Here is a 24362-nt window from a genome sequence, read left to right on the forward strand (position 1 = left end):
GAGGGTGGGGGCCTGGAGAGAAAGAGACCCCTCCGGTCAGCACCTGTACTCCAGGGGCTGGACCGCCCCCTGCAGGTAACCGGGAGTCGGATCCTGGGGTTCCTGGGGCTCCTGACCTCAGAGAGAGGGAAGGGAGGGTCATTAACGTTCAGAACGTCCTCTGCTCCAGCAAACACCCCGACGGCCAACGCGCTCCTGCTCGGTAACCGGTCATGGCTCCCATCACGGGCAAAATAGGCCCTCACTCCTGTACCTGACTCCCACAGGCTTCTTTGCTCCGGCTCTACCCTTCCCCCCAGACCCTATCTCCTAAAACACACACACACACCCTACAACCACCACCGCCACATCAGGAACTCCTTTCCCTACTACCCACTGGGTTCCCCCATAATCTCTGCCTTGGTCACCTCACAGGCCCTGCCCCACCTTCCTGAAAAAAAGTCAGATCCCTCAAGAACAAGTTCCCACCACCAGATCTGCCAATTCCATCCTAAGTATCACGTTTACCTGCTGCCCCACCCCTCCCCATCCTATTGCCAAAGCCCAGGGCCTTGCCACTGGCCCCTTCACCAGCTGCCTCGCGGCTCTCAGTCTCCCTGTGCCCTCCGCCAAGGCAACTAAGGGCATCTCCCAAAATTGCAAATGCAACCCTGTTACTCTCCTGCTTAAACTGTCCCCAAAGAGGTTCCACACTGCCCTTGGTAGTCAAAACTTTAACAGCCCTGCCCACCTTGTCTACTCACTTCCTGCACCCCACCTTTGATCACCTTTCTCTGCAACACACTCCCATCTCTCCGGCCTTAGGCTGGCCCTGTCTTCTTCAGGGATCCAGGGACGCGCCTCTGCTCTGTGTCCCCCAGCACTACACACACACAGGCAGGGACTCCCCTGTCCCCCTTCGTGCTGTATCTCCAGCGCCCAGCACGAGGTCGGACGCTTAGTAGCTGCCCAGCAGAGATGATGAAACTGCACCCCGAAAACCTTCCCCGTCCGGGTTTCCTTCTCACCGCAGCCCGCACTGCCCCGTACCCACCGGGCCCACAGCTCTCGATTTGTCACTAACTTCTCTCAACACATGTAACGGTTCGTTCTTTCCTTCAATCACCAGGTCCCTGCTGGGTGCCGGGCCCTGGGGACACAGCGGTGACCGTCGCGCAGTACAGTGGGCGCCTCCGCGCGCCCCGCATCCTGAGCTCTTCCAGCGCCGCGCGGTCCCGGCTTCTCGGAGGCCCTGCGCACGGAAGGCGCCGGGACAACTCCGCCGGTGCGGTCGGGAGCTGGAGGAGGCGGGCACGGGACAGGGGCTCCCGGAGTTTGCAAAAGTGATTATAAACGCGGACCGGACCCTCGCAGCGTCGGCGCTCACTCCTCCCGGCCAGGCCCGGGATGCTGGCCTCAGACTCCCGGCTTAGGGAAGGGGGTGCTCCCGCCCGCCCAGGAAGGGGCCTTCAGGAGGCTGGTACGCAAGGATGGGGGCTCCTCGTGCTCTGTCAGAGATCCCCAGGTGCCGGCTCCCACCGCCACTAGGTCCAGGCCTGCGCGGGGAGGGGGCGAGCGCGCGCCTCCCCCCACCCACCCCGTCCTGGACCTCCACCCCTCCCGGGCCCACACCTACCTGCTTGGGTTGGAGCACAGTCCCCCGCCGGTGCAGTTAGGCTCCGAGCCTCCGCGCGGCGCGCTCCGATGCCGTCATCGGGACCCCCGCCCCCCAAAACATCCCGCCCCTCACCCGCAACTCCGCCCGCCTGGGCGCTCGGGGGCGGAGGCGCGAGCCGGGCGGCGCCGCAGAGTCTGTCCGCAGACAGGGCGGGGCCGGGGCTGGAGGGGCGGGGGGGCGGGCGGGGCCTTTTCCGAGGGGGCGGGGCCACACGTCCCACTGGGGTCCCCCTGAGCCGTCCCAGGCTGCAGGCGCTGAGCTCTGCAGACTTGCGGGATTCTGGGGACACGCCGCCCACCAAGGGCCACCTGATGCTCCGAGCTGGAGAAGCCCACGTGCTCATGGAGCGGAGCACCGAGATCTTACAATGCAAGTCGCAACAGGTGAGAAGACGAAAACTAGGAGACTTTCCGCTCCGCAAGAGGAGGTTAGATTTTCCAAGCCTAGATCCTGAGTAACAGTGGTCAAAAAATAAGCTACTATTTGTCATTAATTCATTCGTTCAGGTGCAGACTTTCTCTCCTCCCGCCGTTGGACCCCTGTGTGGCATCGCAGCACTCCCTATGCCCCCTCAAAGCTCCGCAAACCTCTCCCTTCCCTATCCTCAGGAAGCCTCCACCTCGCTTTTCTCTCTAAAGCTGAGAAGGATCTATTCCCCAGGAGATTTTTGAGATTGGGTTGGCGGCCCACTCCACCCTGTGTGAACGGGCCCTGGCCGCACCCTCTGCACTCACACGAAAAGTCATCGCTGTGCCCCTTCTCCGCCAAGACCCAGAGTGACCCAGAACTGGGATGGATGACGCCACCAGGAAGCTGGCATGCCAGACAGCAGGATGGCGTCTGCCCCTGGGGGAGCCTCACCAGGGCGGGCTCCGACAAGGCCTGACCCCAGGGTGCTGGCTTGGAAGTCCCCAGTTTAGAATGAGCGGGCAACCTCTGGTCTATTGGTAGACTCTACGGCCACCCAGCCTCGGGTTCCTGGAGGGACAAGCACCCCAGAAAGAGGCCACTGGGAGGTGAGGTCGTGGAGTTCTCAGCCAACCTCTCCAGTCAGGGAGGTTACTCTGGGTGAACAGCTAGCGGGAACCTGTCGGAGGTACTCCTCCTGCATCTACCTGGGCAGGTGCTGCCCCCACACATCGCTTCCAGTGTACCCCTCACCGTCCACGCCAGCACTCCAGCCATCCATGTCTCCTCCTCTCATCCTATCTGCCACTGAGCCCTGACTGCCCCTCCCCCGCAGCTTCCCGTCCAGGCAAAGCTTTTTGTCCGCTATACCCTGGTCATCTAAGCCACCATCACGACCACTGTAGAGCCTCATCTGAGCCACTGCAAAGCCTCTTCACTGGTTCCCCGTCCCTGTAACACACAGCAATTAAAAGAATAACAATAAAGAGCACAATGTAAGAAGGAGGCAGGTAAGAACGGTCAATGTCTTGGATGGTGACCTTCCAACTCTCTCTCTTTTTTTTTTTAACCTTCAAACTCTTATTCTCTGTGTGTCTTAGTCTATTGGGGCTGATACGACAATGTCAGATGCTCAGACTGGGCGGTTTATAAACAGCAAACATTTATTTCTCAAGTTTTGGGGACTGGGAAGTTCAAGATCATGGCACTGGAAGATTGTCAGATGAGGGCACGCTTCCTGGATGTCTCAGAGGGCCCGCATCACGGTGTGCTCACATGGCAGGAGAGACAAGCTAGCTCTCTGAGGTCTCTTCCATATGGACATCAACCCCATCCATGAGGGCTCCGCTCTCATGACCTAATTGCTTCCCAAAGGCCCCACCTCGAGGATTAGGATTTCAATGTATGAACTTGCAGGAGGACACAAACATTCAGACTACAGCCCTATAATATACAAATACACACATATATATTACACACACGTATAATACACACATTATCCCTTGTCCATTGTACCCACTACACCGAGAGGTCCTTGAAAGGAGTGTGCCTTATTTACCCCGTGTCTCTTTCCCTTGGCCCACAGCCTGGCACTGCCACTCTATAGCAGTTTTTAGTAAAAGTTATTGAAGAAAGGAAGAACATTTTTGCATTAGCAGAAATATGGATACGGGTCATTACAGCTCATGTTTTCACACTGTAGGCAAAAGGGACAGAAAAGCATTTAGGACACATCTGGAGAATCAAGAAGCATCCCCATGATGGCGTCTTATGCTTTCGAAGTCAAGGCCCACATCCTGTCCTCAGGTCAGCGTCCCGTCTTCAGTCACCTCTGTTTTGCACTCTCAGTCCTGAGCGCCAACCCCCACAAAACAAAAACAAAAACAAAAAACAGTAGAAATGTCTATTTCCCCCCACCAAAAAAATGTTTCCTCATTTCTAAGACTCAACATTTTCTCACACTGTAACATTTGTGAAATGGGAGTTGGATCTTGTAGTCATTGCCAGGGGAAACTTGGCCCTGGGAGAGATGATGGGAATGTCTACCTGCTGCCTTAAGGAGATGGTGTCTTCACCTCCATGACCCCTGACAGACTGGTGGCACTGGGAGCACCACACATGGTTGAATTTTAATTAAAATCTGGAAACACATTTGTCACATTAAATGTCTTTAGAACTCTGATGTAGTAGCTAAATTTAATTTATTATGTATACACAAGATTGCCCGTCATAGACCAGCAGTGTAAGTAAAGGCTCTAGAAGTTGCCAAGTCTCTCTGGATAGATCTGTATTAGGAAGGCCTCAGCTTCAAGGAGCACAAACCAGAGCTCGAAGTGGCTTGAACAATAAGGCTGTGCATTATCTCAGCTGAAAGACAAGAAGGAGGCGGCTCTGGGGCAGGTTGAGTCAGTGGCAGTGTGACGGAGGACCTGGCTTGTCCTCCTTTTCTACCATAAAACATCCAGAGGAGGGAGAGAGAACTGTATCATGCGGCACTCTTCGGATCAAAGGAACTTTTCCTGGGAGCCCTAAGAGCAGCTTTCCCTCACGTCTCTTGTACCACATGGCTCAGGGCTGCCCCCTGGGAATTAACCACTGGCAAAAGGGCGGAATGACTATGACGGCTTGCAATATGCACATGAGACGGGTCTGCCTGGTGCTGGGAAATGTGACGGTTCATTTTATGTATCCACTTGACTGGGCCATGTCGTGCCTGGATATTTGGTCACACATTATGCTAGATGTCTCTGTGAGGGCATTTTTGGGTGAGATTAACATATAAATTGGTGAACTTTGAGTAAAGCAGATTGCCCTCCGCAATATGGGTGGGCCTCGTCCAATCAGGTGAAGGCCTGAACAGAACCAAAAGGCTGACCCTGCCCCTAATAAGAGTTTTCCTGCCTGACTTTCCTAGAACTGAGACTTTGGCTTTGATTCTGCCTTCAGACTCAAAGTGAGTATCGGCTCTTCCTGGGTCTTGAGCCTGCCAGACTTTGGACTGGATTGGACTAGAGCTACACCAAGAGTTCGCCTGGTTCTCAGACCTTTAGGCTTGGACTAAAATGAAAACACTGGCTCTCCTGGGTCTCCAGCTTGCTGCCTCATCCTGTAACTCTGAGGACCTGCCAGCCACCGTAACTGTGTGAGTTAATTCCGTAACGAATCTGTGTGTGTGTGTGTGTGTGTGTGTGTGTGTGTGTGTGTGTGTATACCTCCTATTGAAATATATGCGTGTACTCCCTGTTGGGTTTGTTTTGCTGGAGAACCCTAAGACAGGAAGTCATCCACAACTGCATCCTAGAATTTTTAATGATAAGAGAGGCCAGTCAGCTATTCACGTGTCATGAAGGGTCCTCGTTCAGCTACCAAGCATCTATCTGTCAGAATCTGCCACACTTCTGGGGTATAGAATTCAATTAAGGAAAAAAGTAATTCAATTAAGGAGAGACTAAAAATCACCTATTTGGGGAAAATCGATGCAAACCCAGTGTTCTCTGACATGCTGTAGAAAGACAGACATTGTTGGTCCCAAATATTCTATTTTTTTTAAAGATTTTATTTATTTGACAGAGAGAGACACAGCAAGACAGGGAGCACAAGCAGGGGGAGTGGGAGAGGGAAAAGCAGGCTTTCCATGGAGCAGGAAGCCCGATGTGGGGCTCAATCCCAGGATCCTAGGATCATGACCTGAGCCGAAGGCAGATGCTTAATGACGGAGACACCCAGGTGCCCCGGTCCCAAATATTCTAAAGCAGCTGGGGTCCTGAGCTGGAATGATATGGAGAATGCCTGTTACCATAACAGTCAAAACAATTCATTCAGACTTAGAATGTGAAGAAGCTGGAAACGAAACTTCGATCTTCATGCATGTAAATGTAACAAAAGTTGGCGAAACCTCATATTTAAGAGAAGGAGGTACAGTGATAATTATAGTTATTAAGCTTAAAGAAAATAAAATTAACACTTTGGTGTTATGATACAATTTTGAGAGACTTGTGTGATGTTAGAGTTCACCGGAACCATCAATGTGAATTCATGACTTGGGAAAGAAATATCTTTTTTCTCGCTCTTACTAGTGGTGGTGCGATGTTGTTTTGCCTATCGCTAATATGCACAAGGAACCATCAAGTATGCATAGCCCCGCATTCAAACTGTAGGCTCTATCAGTATCCCCTAGTAAAGGTAGCTGACTCCAGGGGCAACTGGTGTCTCAGTCAGTTGAGCAACTGACTGTTGATTTTTTTTTTTTAAGATTTTATTTATCTATTAGAGAGAGAGAGAGAGACTGAAGAGAGTGTGAGAGAGCTAGTGGAGGGGCTGGGGAGTGAAGGGCAGAGGGAAAGGGAGAAGTAGACTCCCCACTGAGCAGGGAGCCCGGTACTGGGCTGGATCCCAGGACCCCAGGACCCCAGGATCATGACCTGAGCTGAAGGCAGATGCTTAACTGACTGAGCCACCTAGACGCACCCGCCTCTCGATTTTGGCTCAGGTCTGATCTGAGTCATGGGATGGAGCCCCAAGGTGGGCTCCATGCTCAGTGGGGAGTCTACTTGGGATTCTCTCCCTCTCCCTCTACACCGCCGCCCCCCACTCCCCGCTCATGCACACATGTGCTCTCTCTAAAATAAGTTGAAAAATCTCTTGAAAAAAGAAGTTGCAGATTCCACATATTAGGTCAAGAACTGGGATGATTTTTTGTGATCAAAAAACTCAGATACTGGGGTGCCTAGGTGGCTCAGTGGGTTAAGCTTCTGCCTTTGGCTCAGGTCATGATCTCAGGGTCCTGGGATCGAGCCCCGCATCGGGCTCTCTGCTTGGCAGGGAGCCTGCTTCTCCCTCTCTCTCTGCCTGCTGCTCTGCCTACTTGTGATCTCTCTCTCTGTGTGTCAAATTAAAAAAAAAAAAAAAAAAAACTCAGATACTTTAAAAATGTCTGCTGTACATCTGAAAGGGAAAAGGCTCCCACCTAAAAGGGCCAACATATGACAACTGGAGCACCCAAGAAGTGAATAATAATTATAGGTAATTGAAAGAAGTCTGTGAAAATTTCTCTCGAAATTTTGACAAGCTGCCTTATTATTTAAATGGAAAAGCACCAGAGCCGAGCCAGCCGAGCCAGCTGCTGTGAGGACACTCCAAGAAGGGCCAGAGGTGGGGATGGGAGCACCTGCCCAACCAGGTATGAAAACATTTTTTAAACTACCGTAATTCAGGGGTGCCTGAGTGGCTTAGTCATTAAGTGTCTGCCTTCAGCTCAGGTCCGTGATCCTAAGGTCCTGGGATCGAGCCCAGCATCGGGCTCCCTGCTTGGCGGGAAGCCTTCTCCTTCTCCAACTACCCCTGCTTGTGTGCTCTCTCTTGCTGTGTCTCTCTCTGTCAAAAAAATAAATAAAACCTTAAAAAAAAATACTGTAATTCAGGCAATGTGTTCGTGCTAGAGGAACAGACACACACAGCATGTTTGGGAACTTGGTCTATGACACAGCTGACAGGACTGATCAGTGGGGCAAAGCCCAGCTAGTGCATACATAAGGCCCAACCTGGTCTCTTACCCCCACCTGAATACAAGAAAACATCATTCAAGCCCCAGACATCAGCAGGTCAGAAGCTCCCAGAGGACTCCCAAGAGGAACTCTTAACCTTCCCACAGTGCACACTTCCACTGAGGAGAAACAAGGAACTCAAGAAATTAGGAAGCATGTATAGGACAATCAGTTCTCCATGTAGAAGAAAGAAATTGGATTCTTACTTCAACCACAGAGAAAAAAATAATTAAATGCAAAAAGCAAAAGTATGGAAAAATTCAAAGAAAACACAGGGTAATATCTTCATGACTTCATGGTAGGGAAGAGTTTTTAACACATAACTTGAAATTGCAAAACATAAAGGAAAAGAATTATAATTTTGATTATAATGAAAAGCATTAATAATGAAAAGCATTCGTTCAATGAAAGGAACCATAAGTAGAATGAGAAGATAGGCCACAAACTGGAAGATATGTATGACATGTACAGCTGATAAAGGATTAGTACCCAGAAAATATGAAAAAAAAAAAAACCACCTCTAAAAATCAGTTAAGAAAAACGGAAACAAAATAGGTCGTTCAATGTATGTCAACTATGTTTTGATTTCTTAATTTTTAATTTTTTGAAAGATTTTACTTATTTATTTGAGAGAGAGAGAGAGAATGAGAGGGATGTGGGGTAGAAGGAAAGGCGGAGTCTACACTGAGCAGGGAGCCTGACACGGGGCCCGATCCCAGGACCCTGAGATCATGACCTGAGCTGAAGGTAGACTCTTAACTGAAGGAGCCACCCAGATGCCCTAAACTTTAATTTTTTTTTATTTCAAAAACATTTCTCAAAACTTTTGATAGACACTTCACAGTAGGGACATGTCACAAATAATTCAAGAAACACAATAAACAACGTTCAACGTCTCTGCTAATCAGGGACTTAAATCCACAATGAGATACTATTTTATCCATTCCAGATTTATAAAAATGAGAAAACTAGACAATATCAAATGTTGGTGAAAATGTTGAGTAAGAGGACCCATATGCAGATGACTCTTGAACAATGGTGGGGGGGGGGCAGGGGCGCCCACCCTCCTGCGAAGTTGGAAATCCGTGTGTAAGTTTTGACTCCCCAGAAATGTGACTACTGTCGACCAGAAGCTTTGCCCAGTCAATTGATAAATACTTTGTATTCTATATGTTTTATACACTGTATTCTTATAATAAAGTAAGCTAGAGAAAAGAAAATGTTATTAAGAAAGTCATAAGGAGGAGAAGATACATTTACAGTACTAGACTGTATTTATAAAAAAAAAATCATGTATCCATGGACCTGCACAGTTCAAACCTGTGTTGTTCAAGAGTCAACTGCATTTCTGGCGAGAATGCAAACCAGAACAACCTCATTGGAGGATAATTTGGCAATATCCAGTGAACAAGACACACACTTTATGACTTTATGACTTAGCAATCCCACTCAGTGGGATGAGAATGTTCATTGCCAAAATTACAGAATAGTAGAAATATGGAGGGGAGCCCTCCTGGCTCAGTTGGTAGAGCACGTGATTCTTGATCTCAGTCATGAGTTCAAGCCCCGCATTGGACATAGAGCCTAGTTTTTATTTTTTGTTAAGATTATATTTATTTATTTGATAGAGAGAGAGATATCACAAGTAGGCAGAGAGGCAGGCAGAGAGAGGAGGAAGCAGGCTCTCCGCTGAGCAGAGAGCCCCATGGGGACCTCGATCCCAGGACCCTGGGATCACGACCTGAGCTGAAGGCAGAGGCTTTAACCCACTGAGCCACCCAGGCACCCCTACTTAAGAGGTTTTTAATGATAGAAAGAATCTTTGACAACTTCAAGGGTTTGTTTCCTGGGCTGCACTAGTCCACACGCTGGCCCCCACACGCTGAGGGGTGAAGGGTAAGGGCCTGGTCAGCAGGTGCGTTGACTGCTACAGCCCTGTCAAGGCCCCAGCTATTCTTGGTTCTGAGAAGGCAGTTTTTGTGCCAACTGGGGTATGGCCTAGAAGGAAGAGCCACAGGACTCTGGAGGACTGGACAGTCAGGAGTGTAGTTTTGGAAGCTCCAGGAAGAAAGCAGCATGGGCAGGTGAGTCCAGACAGCTGGCTGTCTCTCTGCCTGACGTCACTGCACCAGCAGCTGCCACGGGAGCCCCGCCAGGGCGAGGCTGGACCCTATCTTTGTAGCCCTGGTCACATCAGCTTAGAAGGGCCCCTTTTGCCAGATCACACTCTCTCCCCCAGGAAACTCCTGGGGGTGGCGTGGATTGTAGAGGTGGGGTAGGAAACTCCTGGGGTGGCGTGGATTGTAGAGATGGGGTGGCGTGCCCAAGGCTAGCTCAGAGTCCTGGCCATGTCCACCCACGCGTGTCCATCTTCAGATTCCAAACCCAAGCATCAAGGACAGGGACTCATTACACCAGAGTCAGTTTCAGGAAGCTGGGCTTTCAGCTATGCAACACAGTGGGGGCCAAGAGGGTCCTCACGGTCTGAGGGGAGCCAGTGAGGGGTGTGTACATGGACATTTAAAAGGACTGATGGAGTTGCAGCGATTATCTGCGCAGCTGCCATGACAATAACAAGAAAAACGGAGTTTGGGTTGGAAGGCTACTTCGTGTCATCTAACAATATTTAAAATGCACAGCATGCCATGGTTCCATGTTACAAATTTCTCCTATAGATATACCTACACAACTGCGCAAAACATTTTGTATACAGACATTTATTGTAGCACTGTTTGCCGGACCAAATAAAAGGAAACAACCTTAAAGTCCACCACTAGGGAACCAGGTAAATCAAAGATAGCATATCTACATTTTGAAGCACTTACTACATGGCCATTAAAAGGAGCAAGGAGGGAAAAAAAAGAGCAAGGAGGACTTACGGTGAAGATACACAAAGATCTCTAAAATGTATTGTTAAGTGAGGGAAGCAGGATCACATCGCACAGCTGTGTGAACAAGGTGGGCTTGCCCATGCCCAGCCTGGACCTGGAAGGCTATCCGAGAGACTGACAGCACCGGGGGTTTTGTGACGGGGAACTGGGGAACTCAGTAAGGAAGACACACATCCTTTTGCAGTATTTGAATTTTTAAATTGTACTTATGCATTCTCTATATTTACCAAATATTGACATTTTCAGAAATAGGACTTGGAATGAAGTGTGGCTACTACAGAGTCCATACAGGTGTCTATGTAGCTGTGACTTTATAAGGTGAAGGGCCACCATCGTCGTCCCCCGACCCTGGGGGCGCCAGCATTCGAAAGGCGGCGGAAGAGTGAACGTACAGATGGAAGGCAGGAAGGATGCAAACGGCAGTGTGGATGTGAGCCAGGAGGTGGCGCTACAGAGCCCAGGCCCGGACTTAACCAGAGAAAAGTACCCGGTATTCGGAAAGGGGGGCTCATATTTATATAAACATAAAACAGCTTTTGCACCTCATTGTCGCGCCCTTCAAAGTAGTCTGCTGAGCCTGGATACTCAGAGGAATCGCTGAGCTCGGGTTCTAAACATATGTCAGAGACCCCTGCTTAATCTCTGCAGGCAGAGGATGGCTCTAATTTTGGGAAACATTCAGATGTCATTTGGCCACATGTTTGGTTAAAGAACTGAGAGATCAAGTCAGGCAATTAATTCTTTGGTTAAAAGAACAAAACAACAAGGCAGAGACTCAAAGCAAGCTGCTGCTCTGACGCTTCTTAAAAAGAGGTTCTGACCGCTAAGCCCGAAAACGGTGCTAAAAAGATAATGCGTGCCTCAGGGGCGCCGCGGGAACGCGGCTCGGGTTCCCAGGGGACAGCTTGGAAGAGGTCACCGCTCCCTCGGAGGGGCGGGCTCTGTTTCTGTGAGGACAGTGGGTCCAGGCCTCGCCCTCGGGGCGGCGGGCGGGCGGCGGGGCAGAGCGCGGGGCTCAGCTCTTCTTGCGCAGTTGGCTGTACTGCGCACGGCCCAGGATGGGCTCCATGACGCTGGGCCGGAAGAAGCTGTCGCTGACCCTGCGCCTCGGCTTCTCGCGGGCCACCGCCTGGAAGGCCGGGCGCAGCGCGGGGGGCGCGTCCACCCTGTCCTCCGGCGCCGGGCTCGGGGGCGCCCCGGGGCTGCGCGCGGGCCGCAGGCTGCCGCGGGGCTGCGAGGGACGCCGCGCGGGATCCGGGCCCGCGGGCGGCACCCCAGACGCCCTGCGCTCCGCCTCCTGGCGCACCACCTCTTCGATGTCCCGGAATTCGCTCTCGGGCTCCATCAGGGACAGCCTGGGGAGCTGAGGGCCCAGCAGCCGTGTTAGGGCCCCCAGCCTGGCCCTCGTCCCTGCCTCTCCCACCCACCGCTCCTCCGGGGCCCTCGCATGCACCCCTCCCAGGAGCGGCCTTCGGAAGGCACAGCCTGGGGTGTGAGGCGAAGAAGCAGGGGAGACATCTTGCCCTCTCCAATGGTCTCCTCGGTCCACACCCCCAAGGTAAGGCAGGCATTCCCCTCCCAAAGTGCCTGGACCCCTCGGGTCGCCCTCAGGCCTCCCTCCATGGAAAAGCAGCGGATTTCCTGCCCGAGCTGAGCGCTAAGCACAGCCCACACGCTGTTCCAGCCACGGTCAGGGGACCCATGCCTGGCCCTGTCCGGAGCCCAAGGAGAACAAGCTCGCAGCCAAGACCCCCGCCCCGGCCTCTTGGAAATGAGTAACTGAGTAAGCCGCCCCCCCCAAGGGGTGGGGTCCTGAGTGGGCCTTCCGGAGCCTGCGCAACCTGTAATTCACTCTGGGAAGAGGCCAAGGGACTGCTAGAGAGGCAGTACTGGTGTCTCTTGGGTTTTTCCTGTCGTTAATAGGTGATAGGATTGGGATGGGGCAGCAGCTGTGTCCTGGAATAGAACCCGCCTCCCAGGGTGTCCTGGAAGCCTCCCTCTAGCCCCTTTCCAGGGAGCAGCATGCAAACCCTGTCCCCCCCGCCCCAGGTGAGGGTTGGGCCAACTGGGGACCCTCAGACTGATGGTCAGAAGCAGGGGCTGTGGGGAAAGGTCTCAAGCTAGGGCCACTGTCTCTATACTCTTGGGGCTGGCAAGCGCCTTCTACTAAGGCCACAGTTTGTCAAAATGTTTCTGGGGCGCTGAGGATCAGGAGAACCACACCAAGATTAGGGAAAGGAGGACCACCGCAGCCCCTTGGGTCAAACCTGCTTTCCCCGACATTCCCAGGCCGCTGTAGTGGGACTCACCGGCACGTAGTGGACCACTGTGTCGACCACGTTGTCAGTGACGCCCTTCAGAGCATCTGACAGGGACATGGCCCTCCCCTTGGTGGAGGAGACAGCGCTGGCCGGGGCGAGGCGCAGCATCCTCGCTGCTGAGCCCAGCACCGCCGCAGGCGCCCACGTCACGGCGGAGATGGTGCTCTGGACCGCCTTCTGCAGCGTGTGGGCCACGCCGCCCAGGAGGCCTTGCGCGCTGGCCAGGGCTGCCACCTGGGGGCCGGAGCTAGGTCAGCACCTGCTGCGGCGCGTCCCCGGGGCCCGTCTCCTCCCCGCGGCCCCCAGAGCTGGAGGGAAAGAACGTGGACACCAAATGGGCGAAACTGTTTGCCGGTTTCTTCCCAGCTGTGTGGCCTTGGGCAGGTCACTTGCCCTCTCTGGGCTTGCTTCTTCTTGGGCACCATGGGGATGATAGTCTCCGCCCTGCCTGCTTTCTGGGGGTGAGGGTCAGCTGAGAGAAGGGCATGGAAGTGCTCAGCTGGCTGTCTGGGGGTACGATGAACGGTGCATGCGCGCTATGTCTCTGGGTCTGGGGGCGCAGACCCCTGTTTCACCCCGTGCCTCTGCTTCACGCCCCTGGAGGGGGCTGCGGGACCTTGCGGTGTCAGCGCCCCCACTCGGCCGCTGCTCGCCCCCTTACCTCGTTGAGCTGGTTCTCCTCCGTGTCTGATTCCTCCTCCTCCTCCGTCTCCTCTCCCTCCGTGTCCGTCCGGTCGCCGTGGTCCTCGTCCTGGGCAGCGTCGAGGCTGTGCAGCCAGGGCACGCGCACCTCACTCCGCCGCCGCGACACCACCTGCATGGCGGCCGACGCGCCCCACTGGGCCAGACTGCTCTGGGGGGGGGGGGGGGGGGGGGCCGCCGGCCCCTGCCCCCCTGCAGCCCCCGGAGGGGGGGGGCGCACCTCTACCGCCGGGGCCAGGCCCTGGCGCACTGTCCCCCAAACTTGACACTGAGTTCTCACTGACACACCTGGGGCACGCACGTCGGGGGCGTGCAGCTCTGTGAGGTTTCCTAAGCACGCCCGTGTGCAAACTACCACGGATCAAGAGAGAGGCCATTTTCAACACCCTGTTGGTACCCACCACACACACTCCCTCCGGGGGACCGCATGGGGACCTCTGCCAACAGAGGGTGGGTTCTGCCCATTGCTGAACTTCATGTAAATGGACTCATGCAAGGTGGCTTCTTCCGTGAATAGTGTCTTCTGTTCCACATCGTGCTGCGGACTCATCCGTGCTATTGCACGTCAAGAGAGCTCCCTGCTTGTCACTCTGTGTTATATCCCATGCAGCTCTACCACAACCCACCCACTCTGCTGGTGACGGACGTCTGTGTTGCTTCCAGTTCTGGGCTAAGGATAAAGCCCGATAGGAACATCTGGATGTGTCTCTGGGGACACGTAAGCTCTCACTTCTGTTGGGTTGAACTGCTGGGTCTTAGCTGGGAGGGGTGTTTAGACACTCCTTGGAGGTCTCTGAAGATGGAAAATGTCAAGCGGGCCACAGTGTCCCACCGGCAGAAACAGACCCGGGCAGGTGGGCTAGCGCCCCCTGGAGGCACAGCCTGGCTCACTCCTAGCCAGAGGGAGCGCCCCCAACAGGGCTTCCTCATCATATGGCTCCAGGAGACACCACTATGGTGTGAACAGGGTGCCTGAGGTTGTATGGTACTAGGCTGGGACACGCATCAGTTGCAGCCCCCACGGGTAAATGATCCCCCAGGGCAGGGGACAGAAGGGAACCACTACTCTCATATCCCCACTGGAGCCACAGAACCTGCTGACATTTGTTTGAATGAATGAGTCAGGCCTGATGACGCTTTTAAAACTGTTATCCAGGGTGCCTGAGTGGCTCAGTGGGCTAAAGCCTCTGCCTTCGGCTCAGGTCATGATCTCAGGGTCCTGGGATCGAGTCCCGCATCGGGCTCTCTGCTCAGTGGGGAGCCTGCTTCCCCCTCCCCCTCTGTCTGCCTCTCTGCCTCCTTGTGCTCTCTCTCACTCTGTCAAATAAATAAAGAAAATCTTAATAAAAAAAAAAGTGTTATCCAAATGATGGCTGAGAGTGGTTTTGTTTTGTTTGCTGACCCTTAGGCTTTAATTCTTAACTTTTATTTCCTTTATTCCCTTATTTGACCTTTGCTTCTTATAAAGGTTCTTATGAGAAAATCTGTTCTATATCTGCTAAAATACATAGTGGGGGGTTGGGGTATGGTGGGGAGTTACCCCTGCCTGGGCCTAGAAAAGGCAGTTTTACCTTAGGTGCAAGTAGGATGCAAATTAGAAGCCTCCGGAAAGGAAATGTGAAAACCTGGGAGCAGTCAGGGTCAGGGGTGCAGCCCAGCCAGCGTTCTCTCCCCAACAGAAGGGGTTTGGGGCCTTGCTTACTTACAGGTGACACTCCATGGTCCCTAGATAGCAGCTAAGGGTCTCTGCTCCCCCATAGGTGGGGGGGCACAGAAAGAAACCCCTTTGAGAGGATGAATGCTGGGGGTGGGACTCAGAGGCAGAGGGAGAGAGACAGAAGTGGACAGCAGGGAGGACCACCCCAGCAAGGCAGGCTTGTCCTTGGCTCACATCCTATCCTTTCCCTCTCCTGGAAGCCCAGACAACTGGCTCTCCACCCCCTTAAGCCCTTGTCCTTAGACCAAAATTCCCAGCCCAAGTTAGAGGAGAGAATGTTCCTAGGACCAGAGGTGGAGTTGGGTAGGGACGGAAGGGACCCAGACTGGGGGTCAGCCAGAGCTCAGGGAAGACACTCACCAGGGGTGCCACACCTGGGATCCACATGGCCAGGGAGTGGCCCTGCTTCAGCACCCGGGCTGTGGTCTGGAAGGTGTGCCGGGAGAGGGTGTTGGCCAGGGCCCCAACCCTGTGCATGAGGCTTGGCTTGGCTTTGGGGGGGCTTTTGGGTCTGCTGGTGTCCTGGAGCAGGCGCTGGGTGGGATTTGGTGGGAAAGAGAGGAAAGCCAATCAGAGACAAGAGAAGCTGGGGCTGTGTCTAGGGTTGGAAAGTGGTTATGGAGCTCCACAAGTCTGCTGGTGACTTGGGTCACTCCCTTTCCCCACTTACAAATGGGGAGAGGAGGCTAAATTAGGATAGTTCACTCTGGAAATCTTGTTGGGCCTTCCCCGCTCCGGGGCCGTGGCTGGCTGAGCCCCGGCTGCCTCTTGCTGATTCCCAGGCAGCATGGGTCCCCAACCCACTTCCCAGGGAGGGTCTGCCAGCCCCCCTAGTGGTAGATACCTGACTCTTCCTTGGCTGAAGGGAGGAGAAACTCTACCATCTTCTCAACACCACCCAGGGCTAAGTCGGCCCCTCCAGAGGCCAGCCGGCCAGCTCGGGTGTTGGCGGCATATTCGGCAGTGTCTTTGGCTACCCCCCAGGCAAGCTCACAGCTGGCCAGAGCGGCCCCCAGGACCTTGTCTGAAGTGCTGGCGATAGGCACGCTGATGCTGTTCCTGGCACTGCGAAGGCGGGTAGAGATGGTGTCCTTCAGCTCAGAGGCAATCTGGGGGAGATGGGGCAGGGAGTCAGGCCTGTCGGTCTGGTAGGCCTGAGCCTGGCCTCCAGGAAGGCCTTATTTAAAGGCTCAGGGGAGAGGCAGCTGGCCGGCTCAGCTAGTAGAGCGTGGGACTCTGGAGCTCAGGGTCATGAGTTCCAGCCCTACACTGGGCATAGAGCGTACTTAAAACAAAATAAAGGCCCAGGGGAGGGGCACCAATATCTGGGCTCCTTAATTAACCCGGGCTTTAAAGGGAAAGGGCTCCGGTCCTCCCTGTGCATGATCTCTTGGCGTCTTTGCACCCCACTTCTGCCTGGCAACATCCTAACCAACCTTACCCCCCAAAGGCCACCTCCTTGATGACACCTAGCTTGACATTCGCAGGCACACAAGGCGTCGCCACTCGCAAATGCCTCGAATGTCTTGTCTGTCCTTCCCTCAGAACGTGCTCCCATTCCCATCTGCATTTAGGTTGATTCAGACCTGTGGGTCATCTTCCTACCAGTTCCTTATTGAAATAATTTATCTTTCTTTCCTATTAGTCTGGGAGCTCTTTGGCGACAAAGAGGCTCCTCATCTGGAAAAACGTGGGGCACACAGGCCTCAGAGCCCAACAGGATTGCTTTCACGTGGCCTCCATGGAAGGCTGTGCGCCCAGGGAGAAGTCACTAGTTTTCCCATCTGTAAAAGGGGGATACCCACACTGTCCCAGAGGGCTGACAAGAGGATTAGATGGGAGGCCTCCATAAATCGTACTGTGGCCCCCGGCATAGGGCGGGGCTCAGTAAATGTTTGTGGGATGAGTAGACAGTTGGTCAGCGAGATGAAGCTCCTTCCCCACAGCACGTGACATGGCCCTTGTCTAGTAAATGCCCAGTGCGTACGCAGCGAGGTAAAGTGACTGTTTCAGTCCCATGGTCCATAGAGGACTGGATCTTGAGGACCTGGGACTGCAAATTTGGGATCTGATGAGTGTGGCCCATGATCTTAGGTGACTAGACTTACCACGTGGCCCAGTACAGGCTCACTGGGTATCCTGGGGCAGGGAAGGTGGAATGGGGGGGACCAGAAGCAGTGGGACCCACCCTAAGCCCCTGTTTCAGTTTACCTCCTAGGCTGAGCTTGCTTTCCAGAAAACCTGCCTTCATTCGACACCACGAGGAGAGGAATGAGCCCACTGTGTGGCCTAAGGGGCAGGCAGCCACCCCCAAGCCCGGAGGGCACTCATCGTAGAAATGAAAGGCTGGCACTCATGGCCCCATCAGCCTGTGCCCTCTCCTCCTGAGAGGCAGGACAGCAGAGGACGGGGCACGTTAGAGAAGACGAAAGAGCCTCACCTTTTCAGGAGGGTACTGGAGGGCTGGGATCTTCTCCTCCAGGTGGTCCAGGCCTCGGCAGGCCAGCTCGTTGGCAGCTACGACTAGAAGCAAAGGCCACAGTGCGGTGAGCCACAAGGACCTAGCAGGGGCCTCTGTGCCGAGGAAGGGGCCCTAGAGCCCTCGAGAGCCCCCAAGTCTGCTGCCTCCAAAGCACCTTGGAACCCGAGCCCCCCGCCAAGCCCCTTGAGCTCCCCGTCCTCTGTGACTCCTTGAGCCAGGCTGGTGTCCTCGCCCTGTGTAGGAACTCTGGAGTCAGGCAGATCCGCGCTCAGAGCCTGGAGCGTCCCTCTGCAGAGTGCGGCTCTGGGTAAGTCACTGCATGCCTCAGCCTCAGCTTCCCCGTCCGTCAGATGTGGACGAAGGGTGCCTGCCCTGCAGGGCTGTGGTGAGGAGGAAGTGGCAGGAATTCTGTGAATCACCAGCAAATACTGGGCTCCCCCTCCACGTCCTCCCTCTTCTCTGGGTGAGGTCTGGGCTGGCAGGAAGGACGAGGTGTGAGAGAAGCAGTGGCAGCGCCCTCGGATGGGCCTTGTGGGGGTGGGACCGGCACTGCTTCATCCTCGAGGTGACCAAGTCCGAGCTGCAGCCAGCCCAGGCCCTGAACTGTCCATGTCCTTCCTTCCAGCCTCTAGGAGTGAGATGATCAATGGTGGGAAGAGGGTGGCAGGGGGAGAGAAAGGAGTTGCCCCCAGAGAGGGGAGCAAGTGCCAGGGGACACAGATGCTTTTAGGGGGTACAGGCTGCTGAGGACAGAGCTCTGCAGTCATGATCACGGAGATTAGTTCTCTGTGATTTCATACACTCTCTCTCCAGATAGCTCACATTTCCTCACAACATCCTCCAGTAGCAGAGGGCCCAGGTGACTTGGGCCATCTTCGGACTGGGCAAAGTGAGACCCAGGGTAATTACTGAAGGAGTCTGTGGGCAGGGAGGCTGGCCCAGGGCGGAATCCTCGGACACCCATAATTCTCTAATGAGGATGGTGGAAGGTCCTAGACTCCTTGGTGCTGCTGGAGATTCCCTCGGCCCTGTCAAGAGCCTTGCCTTGGATGCACTTGGGATGGGCCCCGGGTGATGTGCAGAAGTGCTGAATCACTATGTTATATGCCTGAAACGAACACGCCACTGTATGTTAGCGATCCTGGAATTAGAGAGGTCGTCCTGTCCCCCTCGGCCCCTCCCCAGGCTCTGCCAGGCCAGACCTGCTTCTGTGTCAGACTCTGCCAGCTCCGCAGCTGCTGCCAGATTTGGGGCCGAAGTGGGCGTCTGGTCGACCACGAGCCCCACTCCCAACACTGCCCACACAGCTCTGCCCATCCCTTCCCCTGCCCGTGCTTTGGCCCATCACTGTCATCCCAGGAAAATGTCATCTGGGCTGTAGATGGGACATCTCCGGATGAGGAGAGACGTAGGTCCACATCTGTACCTGTCTCTACAGCCGTCTAGCTGTCCATACTGCAGCATCTCCGTCCGTAGAGAAGATCATGTAACGGGATGTAGGTGGTTAGAAACGCCACCGGACAGCCAAGAAGGCACACAGACATGTCAGGAGACAGACAAGCAAGCTCTCAGACAGAAAGACGGACAGATAGGTGGCGCCCTGCCGGTGCCCCAAGGACTCACACTGGGTGGACAGCCTGCGGACCACCGGCTCCATGCTCCAGGCCGCCAGGCTGCTGGCGCCCTGCACGCCCTTCTCGTAGGCATTGCAGACAGAGGCCACCAGCGGGTGGGCTTCCTTGGTGCTGGCGTAGGTCTTCTGGAAACACTCACAGGTGCCGCTCACCACCGGCAGCTGCAGGACCCGCTGCAAGGCGCTCTCCTGCTCCTGGCTCGGAGGGAAGGCAGGCAGGCAATCGAGGGGTTCCCCGCATGCTCCCGCCTCGCGGGAAAGCAGCCCCGGGGTCATGGAGCCCACTGCTGAGGCTAGCCTGGGTCCCAGGGACCTAGGAGGAGCCCATGCCGCAGCGGTCTCTGGATGGCCCCCAGGAAAAGCCACAGCCAGCCTGCTGTGCTCTCCTGGTTCAATCCAGGCTCTGCAGAGCTACAGGGTCGCGGCCTCCCTGCCCCTGTGTGGGCTGGTCCCAGGCCGGGCGCGCTCCCCTTCCCTGCCATACCCGCTCCCTCCACACAGCTTGAGCATCCCTGCCGCTGGGAAGCTTCCGAACCCTCCTCCTTCACATCAGCCCTCCCCTGGCTCATCTCCACATCCCTCGCAAGGCCCTGGGATCGTGTGTACTCGTCTCTCTCCCAGCCCACTGTCATCGCTGCATCCCCAGTGCCCAGCCGAGGGCTGGTGCAGCGAGGCTGGCTGAACAAATGGAAGGGTCAGGGCTGTGCCTAGGAGGGGTAAGTTGGGATCTGCCCAACTGCACAGAATCACAGACGTTTAGGCCTCCGGGAGCCTCTGTAGCCAAAGGGCTTCCCACAGTCTTTCTGGCAGGTTTGTATTTTTATTTTTTAAAAATTTTTTCCATTTCTTCATTTAAAAAAAAATTAAATTCAATTAATTAACATATCATGTGTTATTAGTTTCAGAAGTAGAGGTCAGTGGTTCATCAATCTTATGTGATATCCGGTGCTCATGACATCACATGCCCTCCTTAATGTCCATCGCCCAGTGACCCCATCCCTCCATGTTCCTCCCCTCCACCGCAGGCTCAGATTGAGATGCCTCCTGGGATGGACCTTGCCCCTCATAGGGTGGCCCATGGCCCTTGTTGGACAGCGCTGCTGAGCTGTGGTGTGCCTGCACCCGCCACTCCACCCCTGACCTCTGGAACAACACCGAGCAAATCTTATTTCATCATGCATGGGCTGGCCCTTCACATATCTGAAAGCAGTGTCTGCCTTTAGTGCTCCTTCCTCCGTGCCAAACAGCCCTAGATCCTAACTTAGCTTACTGGCCTGGTCTGGTGGTCCCCTCCAGATATGCCACAGTTTAGTGTGGTCTTTCTTAAGCATATGGCACTCCAAATTGAAGACACCATTCCAAGGGTGGTCTGAGCACGCGGGGTATTGTGAACCTGCCGCTTCTCATTACTGGGGTGCTGTGCTCTTATTAATGCAGTCATAAAATGAAAATGTCACCCCGGAACCTCAGCGAACAAACACTGGTCTTTGAGGAAAGCATGTGGGTTCTAGTTCTGCACAGGGAAATATTTACTTGGGGCCATTATGGTCCAGGCACTGATCAGGGTGCTTGGGGGACAAGGCCTGAATTCTAACAGTGACCTCTGAAGTCAGTGCTAACACTTTGCGGGTGAGGACACAAAGACCCAGAGATGTGAAGTGACTTATCCAAGATCACACAGCAAGAGTCAGGATTCCAACTCCGGCCTGAAATGGCATATCTGCAAGATTCACTTTGAAATATCGCCCGGTGGGGGAGTAAATGAGAGCGCCAATGAGGCAGGACGGGATTGATAATGGCTGTTGCCGTTAGGGCAGAACATTACTATTCTTCTGTCCACTCTTAGGACTGCCAAGAATTCTCCTCGTGAAAAGTAAAGACAGAAAGCTCCCGAGGTCCTGACTCGGACACTGGAGCTCTCTCTGCAGTTCCACGGTTCTGCTCTGGAGGCAAGGACCTGGTCTCTTCTCTTTGTAGGCTGAGTTAGGAGACCCATCAAGGAAACTCGTAACAGCAGGCTCCCATGTTTTAGCTTTCATTTTGCAGACAACTTTGAAGTTTGAACTAGAAAAAGATTATGACTGTAAACAAGGGAATATTTTAACATTTGGACAGAGCCTTTGGGGGTTGTTGTAGGCAAAGCCACAGAGGGAGAGAGAGGTCCTGGCAAGGTGGAAGAGAATAAACCACCAACCATTAGGCTGGGTTAACTACACACTGATTCATTTTACGCCTCTGTGTTCTATGATTTAATATAAAACTTGGTGGTGATTCTGAGTGCAAAAGTTAGCTAAAACCTAAGTTGGAACAAGATGGGCATTATATGAGCTCACAGTTTTTAAGTTTCACCGATGATGTGAACTGTGCCTAAATGAGAGAGGCCTTGCCTGGAGGGGTTGGGTACCCCTAAACGTGTCACACCGCCCCAAGTCACAGTGAAAACCAGGCTAGACACAAAACCCCGGAAACAATGTTCCTCTAACCCTTTCCCATATGCAGCACAGGCTGTGCGTTGTATAACTCCGAGAGGGGCCATTCACATATTCTAGAACACGCTCAACGCCCCGCAGTGACAGAATGCAGAGGCCTGGCATTTGAATCTACATCCTGCCTGGGGGGACAAGGTGACGGCTTCTGCACCAGGGTTTAGAACACAGTAGTTCCCTTCCTCTCCTTACCCACTCAGCCAGTATTTCTGTTCTTTTCCTCCAAGGTGCTCAGTTTTTGGTAGGCACTCCCCCCATCCTCTAAGAGCCCCCTGCAAAAAGTACTAAGAGCAAGAATAATGAAGACATAATGGCCAGTGAGAGGGGATATAATGGAGACATAACTTGTTCTGAGTCCCCTGAATCTCTCCTCCCTGCTCCTTCCTCCCTCACACAGTGGTTCCTCCACTTCCCATATAGGCCCAAGTTACTTACGGGGAGGTCTCCATCCAGCAAGGCTGGGCCCTTGTTGACGGCCGTCATAGCTCTTCAAGCTGCAAAGCAGAGTCCCAGGTCCATTAGAAAGCCCTGAGCTTGAGATCTGCAGGGTCAGTCCCCTACCTCTCATGGTTCTGGCGAGGCCCAGGCTGCTGGGGAGCTCCAGCTCCCTCACCAGAAGACATTAGGTCGGAGCGCGAATGTCACAGACAAGCAGCCACAACCTAGACCCCACTATGGGGAGCTGCCCCGCAGCCTACTTGTTAACTGAAGTTTCTTATAAGGGTTCAGGGTAAGAAATGACAAATAAGGGTAGCTTTAAGAAATGAGGGGTTTTAGATGATGGTAAGGGGTCCACACATGAGAATCCAAAAGAGACTAAAAGAATAAATTTCAGGGTTAGTCTTTTTTTGATGAAAAAGTTCTCCATCAATTTCTCTCTTTTTAAGTGAGCGTACCTGCCAGTCCTTCCCAGAATGCTCAACCAGGAAGCAACTCGTCACTTAAAACCAGCCATTCCAGCTGTGTTCTGGGAAAGCTGGCACCCCAGAATATCTACCCTCCACTCTTGGTCATTCGCCTTGAATCATCTCTCCCTCAGTGGTTTCCCTGCAGCCCTCTTCATCTTCAGGGCAACTCTCAGGGGAACCCCTACCTTCAGCTTCTTTCCTTTAACTCTTGAAAACCAACCAGGTAAGGCAGATGTTCACAGGGCCCCACACTCGCACGAACGAACGCTGCCTCAGTCCCACACAGCCAGGCTGCGAGTGGCTCCCCCAGCAGAAGCAACGCCAGCCAGTGGCTCCAGGGATGCCTTGGGCAACACTGCCAAAGCGTCCCTGTCGGAGGAGGGCGGAGTGGAAGAGAGTGCTGGGTCAGGCGGTTGTCATGGTTATTTGAGCCAGGGTCCTCTGCGCACGTCCAAACTTCTGTAAGATTTGAGCAACTAGGAGGAGGACCGCAGAGCTGAGAGCGATCCGGCCCCAGGGGAGGGATTGTTCCAGAGCCATGAAATATCAGCTCTGTAACATGTCTCTGGCTCCCAGTTCTCAAAAAACTGTCTTCCAGAGGGAAGGTGTCGGAAAATAAGTCATATAACTCATAAATTGTCAAGTTCTATAATCTTTGGCTCCTTTTTCACAGTGTTCTGTGGACCATTTTTAACCCATTTCCTTCATCCAGTATTATTTACTATTAAGAGTGTATTTTGAACAGTAAGATTTAAACCCACACAGGAACAGAGTTCACCTCAATGTGCCACTCTTTGATTACGATAAATTGCTCTTGGGGCGCCTGGGTGGCTCACTCGGTTAAGCATCTGCCTTCAGCTCAGATCATGATCTCAGGGTTCTGGGATTGAGCTCTGCATTGGGCTCCCTGCTCAGTGGGGAGCCTGCTTCTCCCTCTCCCCTGCCCCCCACCCCACCCCTACTTGTGAGTACACTCTCCCTCTCTCAAATAAATAAATATTAAAAAAAAAAAAAGAAAAAAGATTGTTCTCCATAAAGAAAAGGACCAGAACCAGGGGTTGACTCTAAACTTTGAGGGACCCATTTCAACCTGTGAAAATTGCTAGATTTCAAGGAAGCTTATTGAACTCTACTGGTCTACGGTACCACCAGAAAATGCCTCGGGAGAGTCAACTGGACTTTGCTGAGTCTGGAGAAGTGTGCTGACCGGGATCCTCTTCCTGATCAACAGCAACCAGACAACCAAGAACTATCACCTCTCATCTCTTCCTCAGCAACAAATCAGGCAGGAGCCCAAGTTCTAGTTCCTGGATTCAGAGATGATAGAGGACTGTGGTGTAAGCTATAGTTTTCAGATTATCTAAGAACGGCCTTTTAAAATGGGTAACGGGTTGGGGTGGGGGGCATCAGGCTGGCTCAGTCGACAGAGCATGCAACTCCTGATCTCAGGGTCAGGAGTTCGAGCCCCATGTTGGGGCTTTATTAATAATAAAAAGGATAATGAAGGGACAAAGCTGATTTTCCTTGTTGTTGGTAGAATTACCTCTATTGTTGACTCTCCACTAAGTTGTTGCTGTGGGCAACAGGAGAAAGTGGCAAGGAGATGGGGAGATT

The 24362-nt window shown here is 53.5% G+C and overlaps 1 protein-coding gene across 1 annotated transcript; it reads right to left on the minus strand.

The window, feature by feature from the left end:
* Positions 1 to 9838: 9838 nt before the first annotated feature.
* On the minus strand, positions 9839 to 24327 carry LOC111152615 (perilipin 1). The gene is given in 10 exon segments (XM_022511147.1): positions 9839 to 11862; positions 12809 to 13054; positions 13482 to 13673; positions 15600 to 15740; positions 15742 to 15773; positions 16084 to 16348; positions 17680 to 17762; positions 19345 to 19549; positions 22276 to 22334; positions 24292 to 24327. Coding segments are annotated over 9 exon segments (1560 nt in total). The 5' UTR covers positions 22324 to 22334; positions 24292 to 24327; the 3' UTR covers positions 9839 to 11514.
* Between the last annotated feature and the right edge of the window lie 35 nt (positions 24328 to 24362).

This window comes from Enhydra lutris, unplaced genomic scaffold (genome assembly GCF_002288905.1).
Source record: "Enhydra lutris kenyoni isolate GAN:26980312 unplaced genomic scaffold, ASM228890v2 scaffoldscaffold29, whole genome shotgun sequence".
Lineage (NCBI taxonomy): Eukaryota > Metazoa > Chordata > Mammalia > Carnivora > Mustelidae > Enhydra > Enhydra lutris.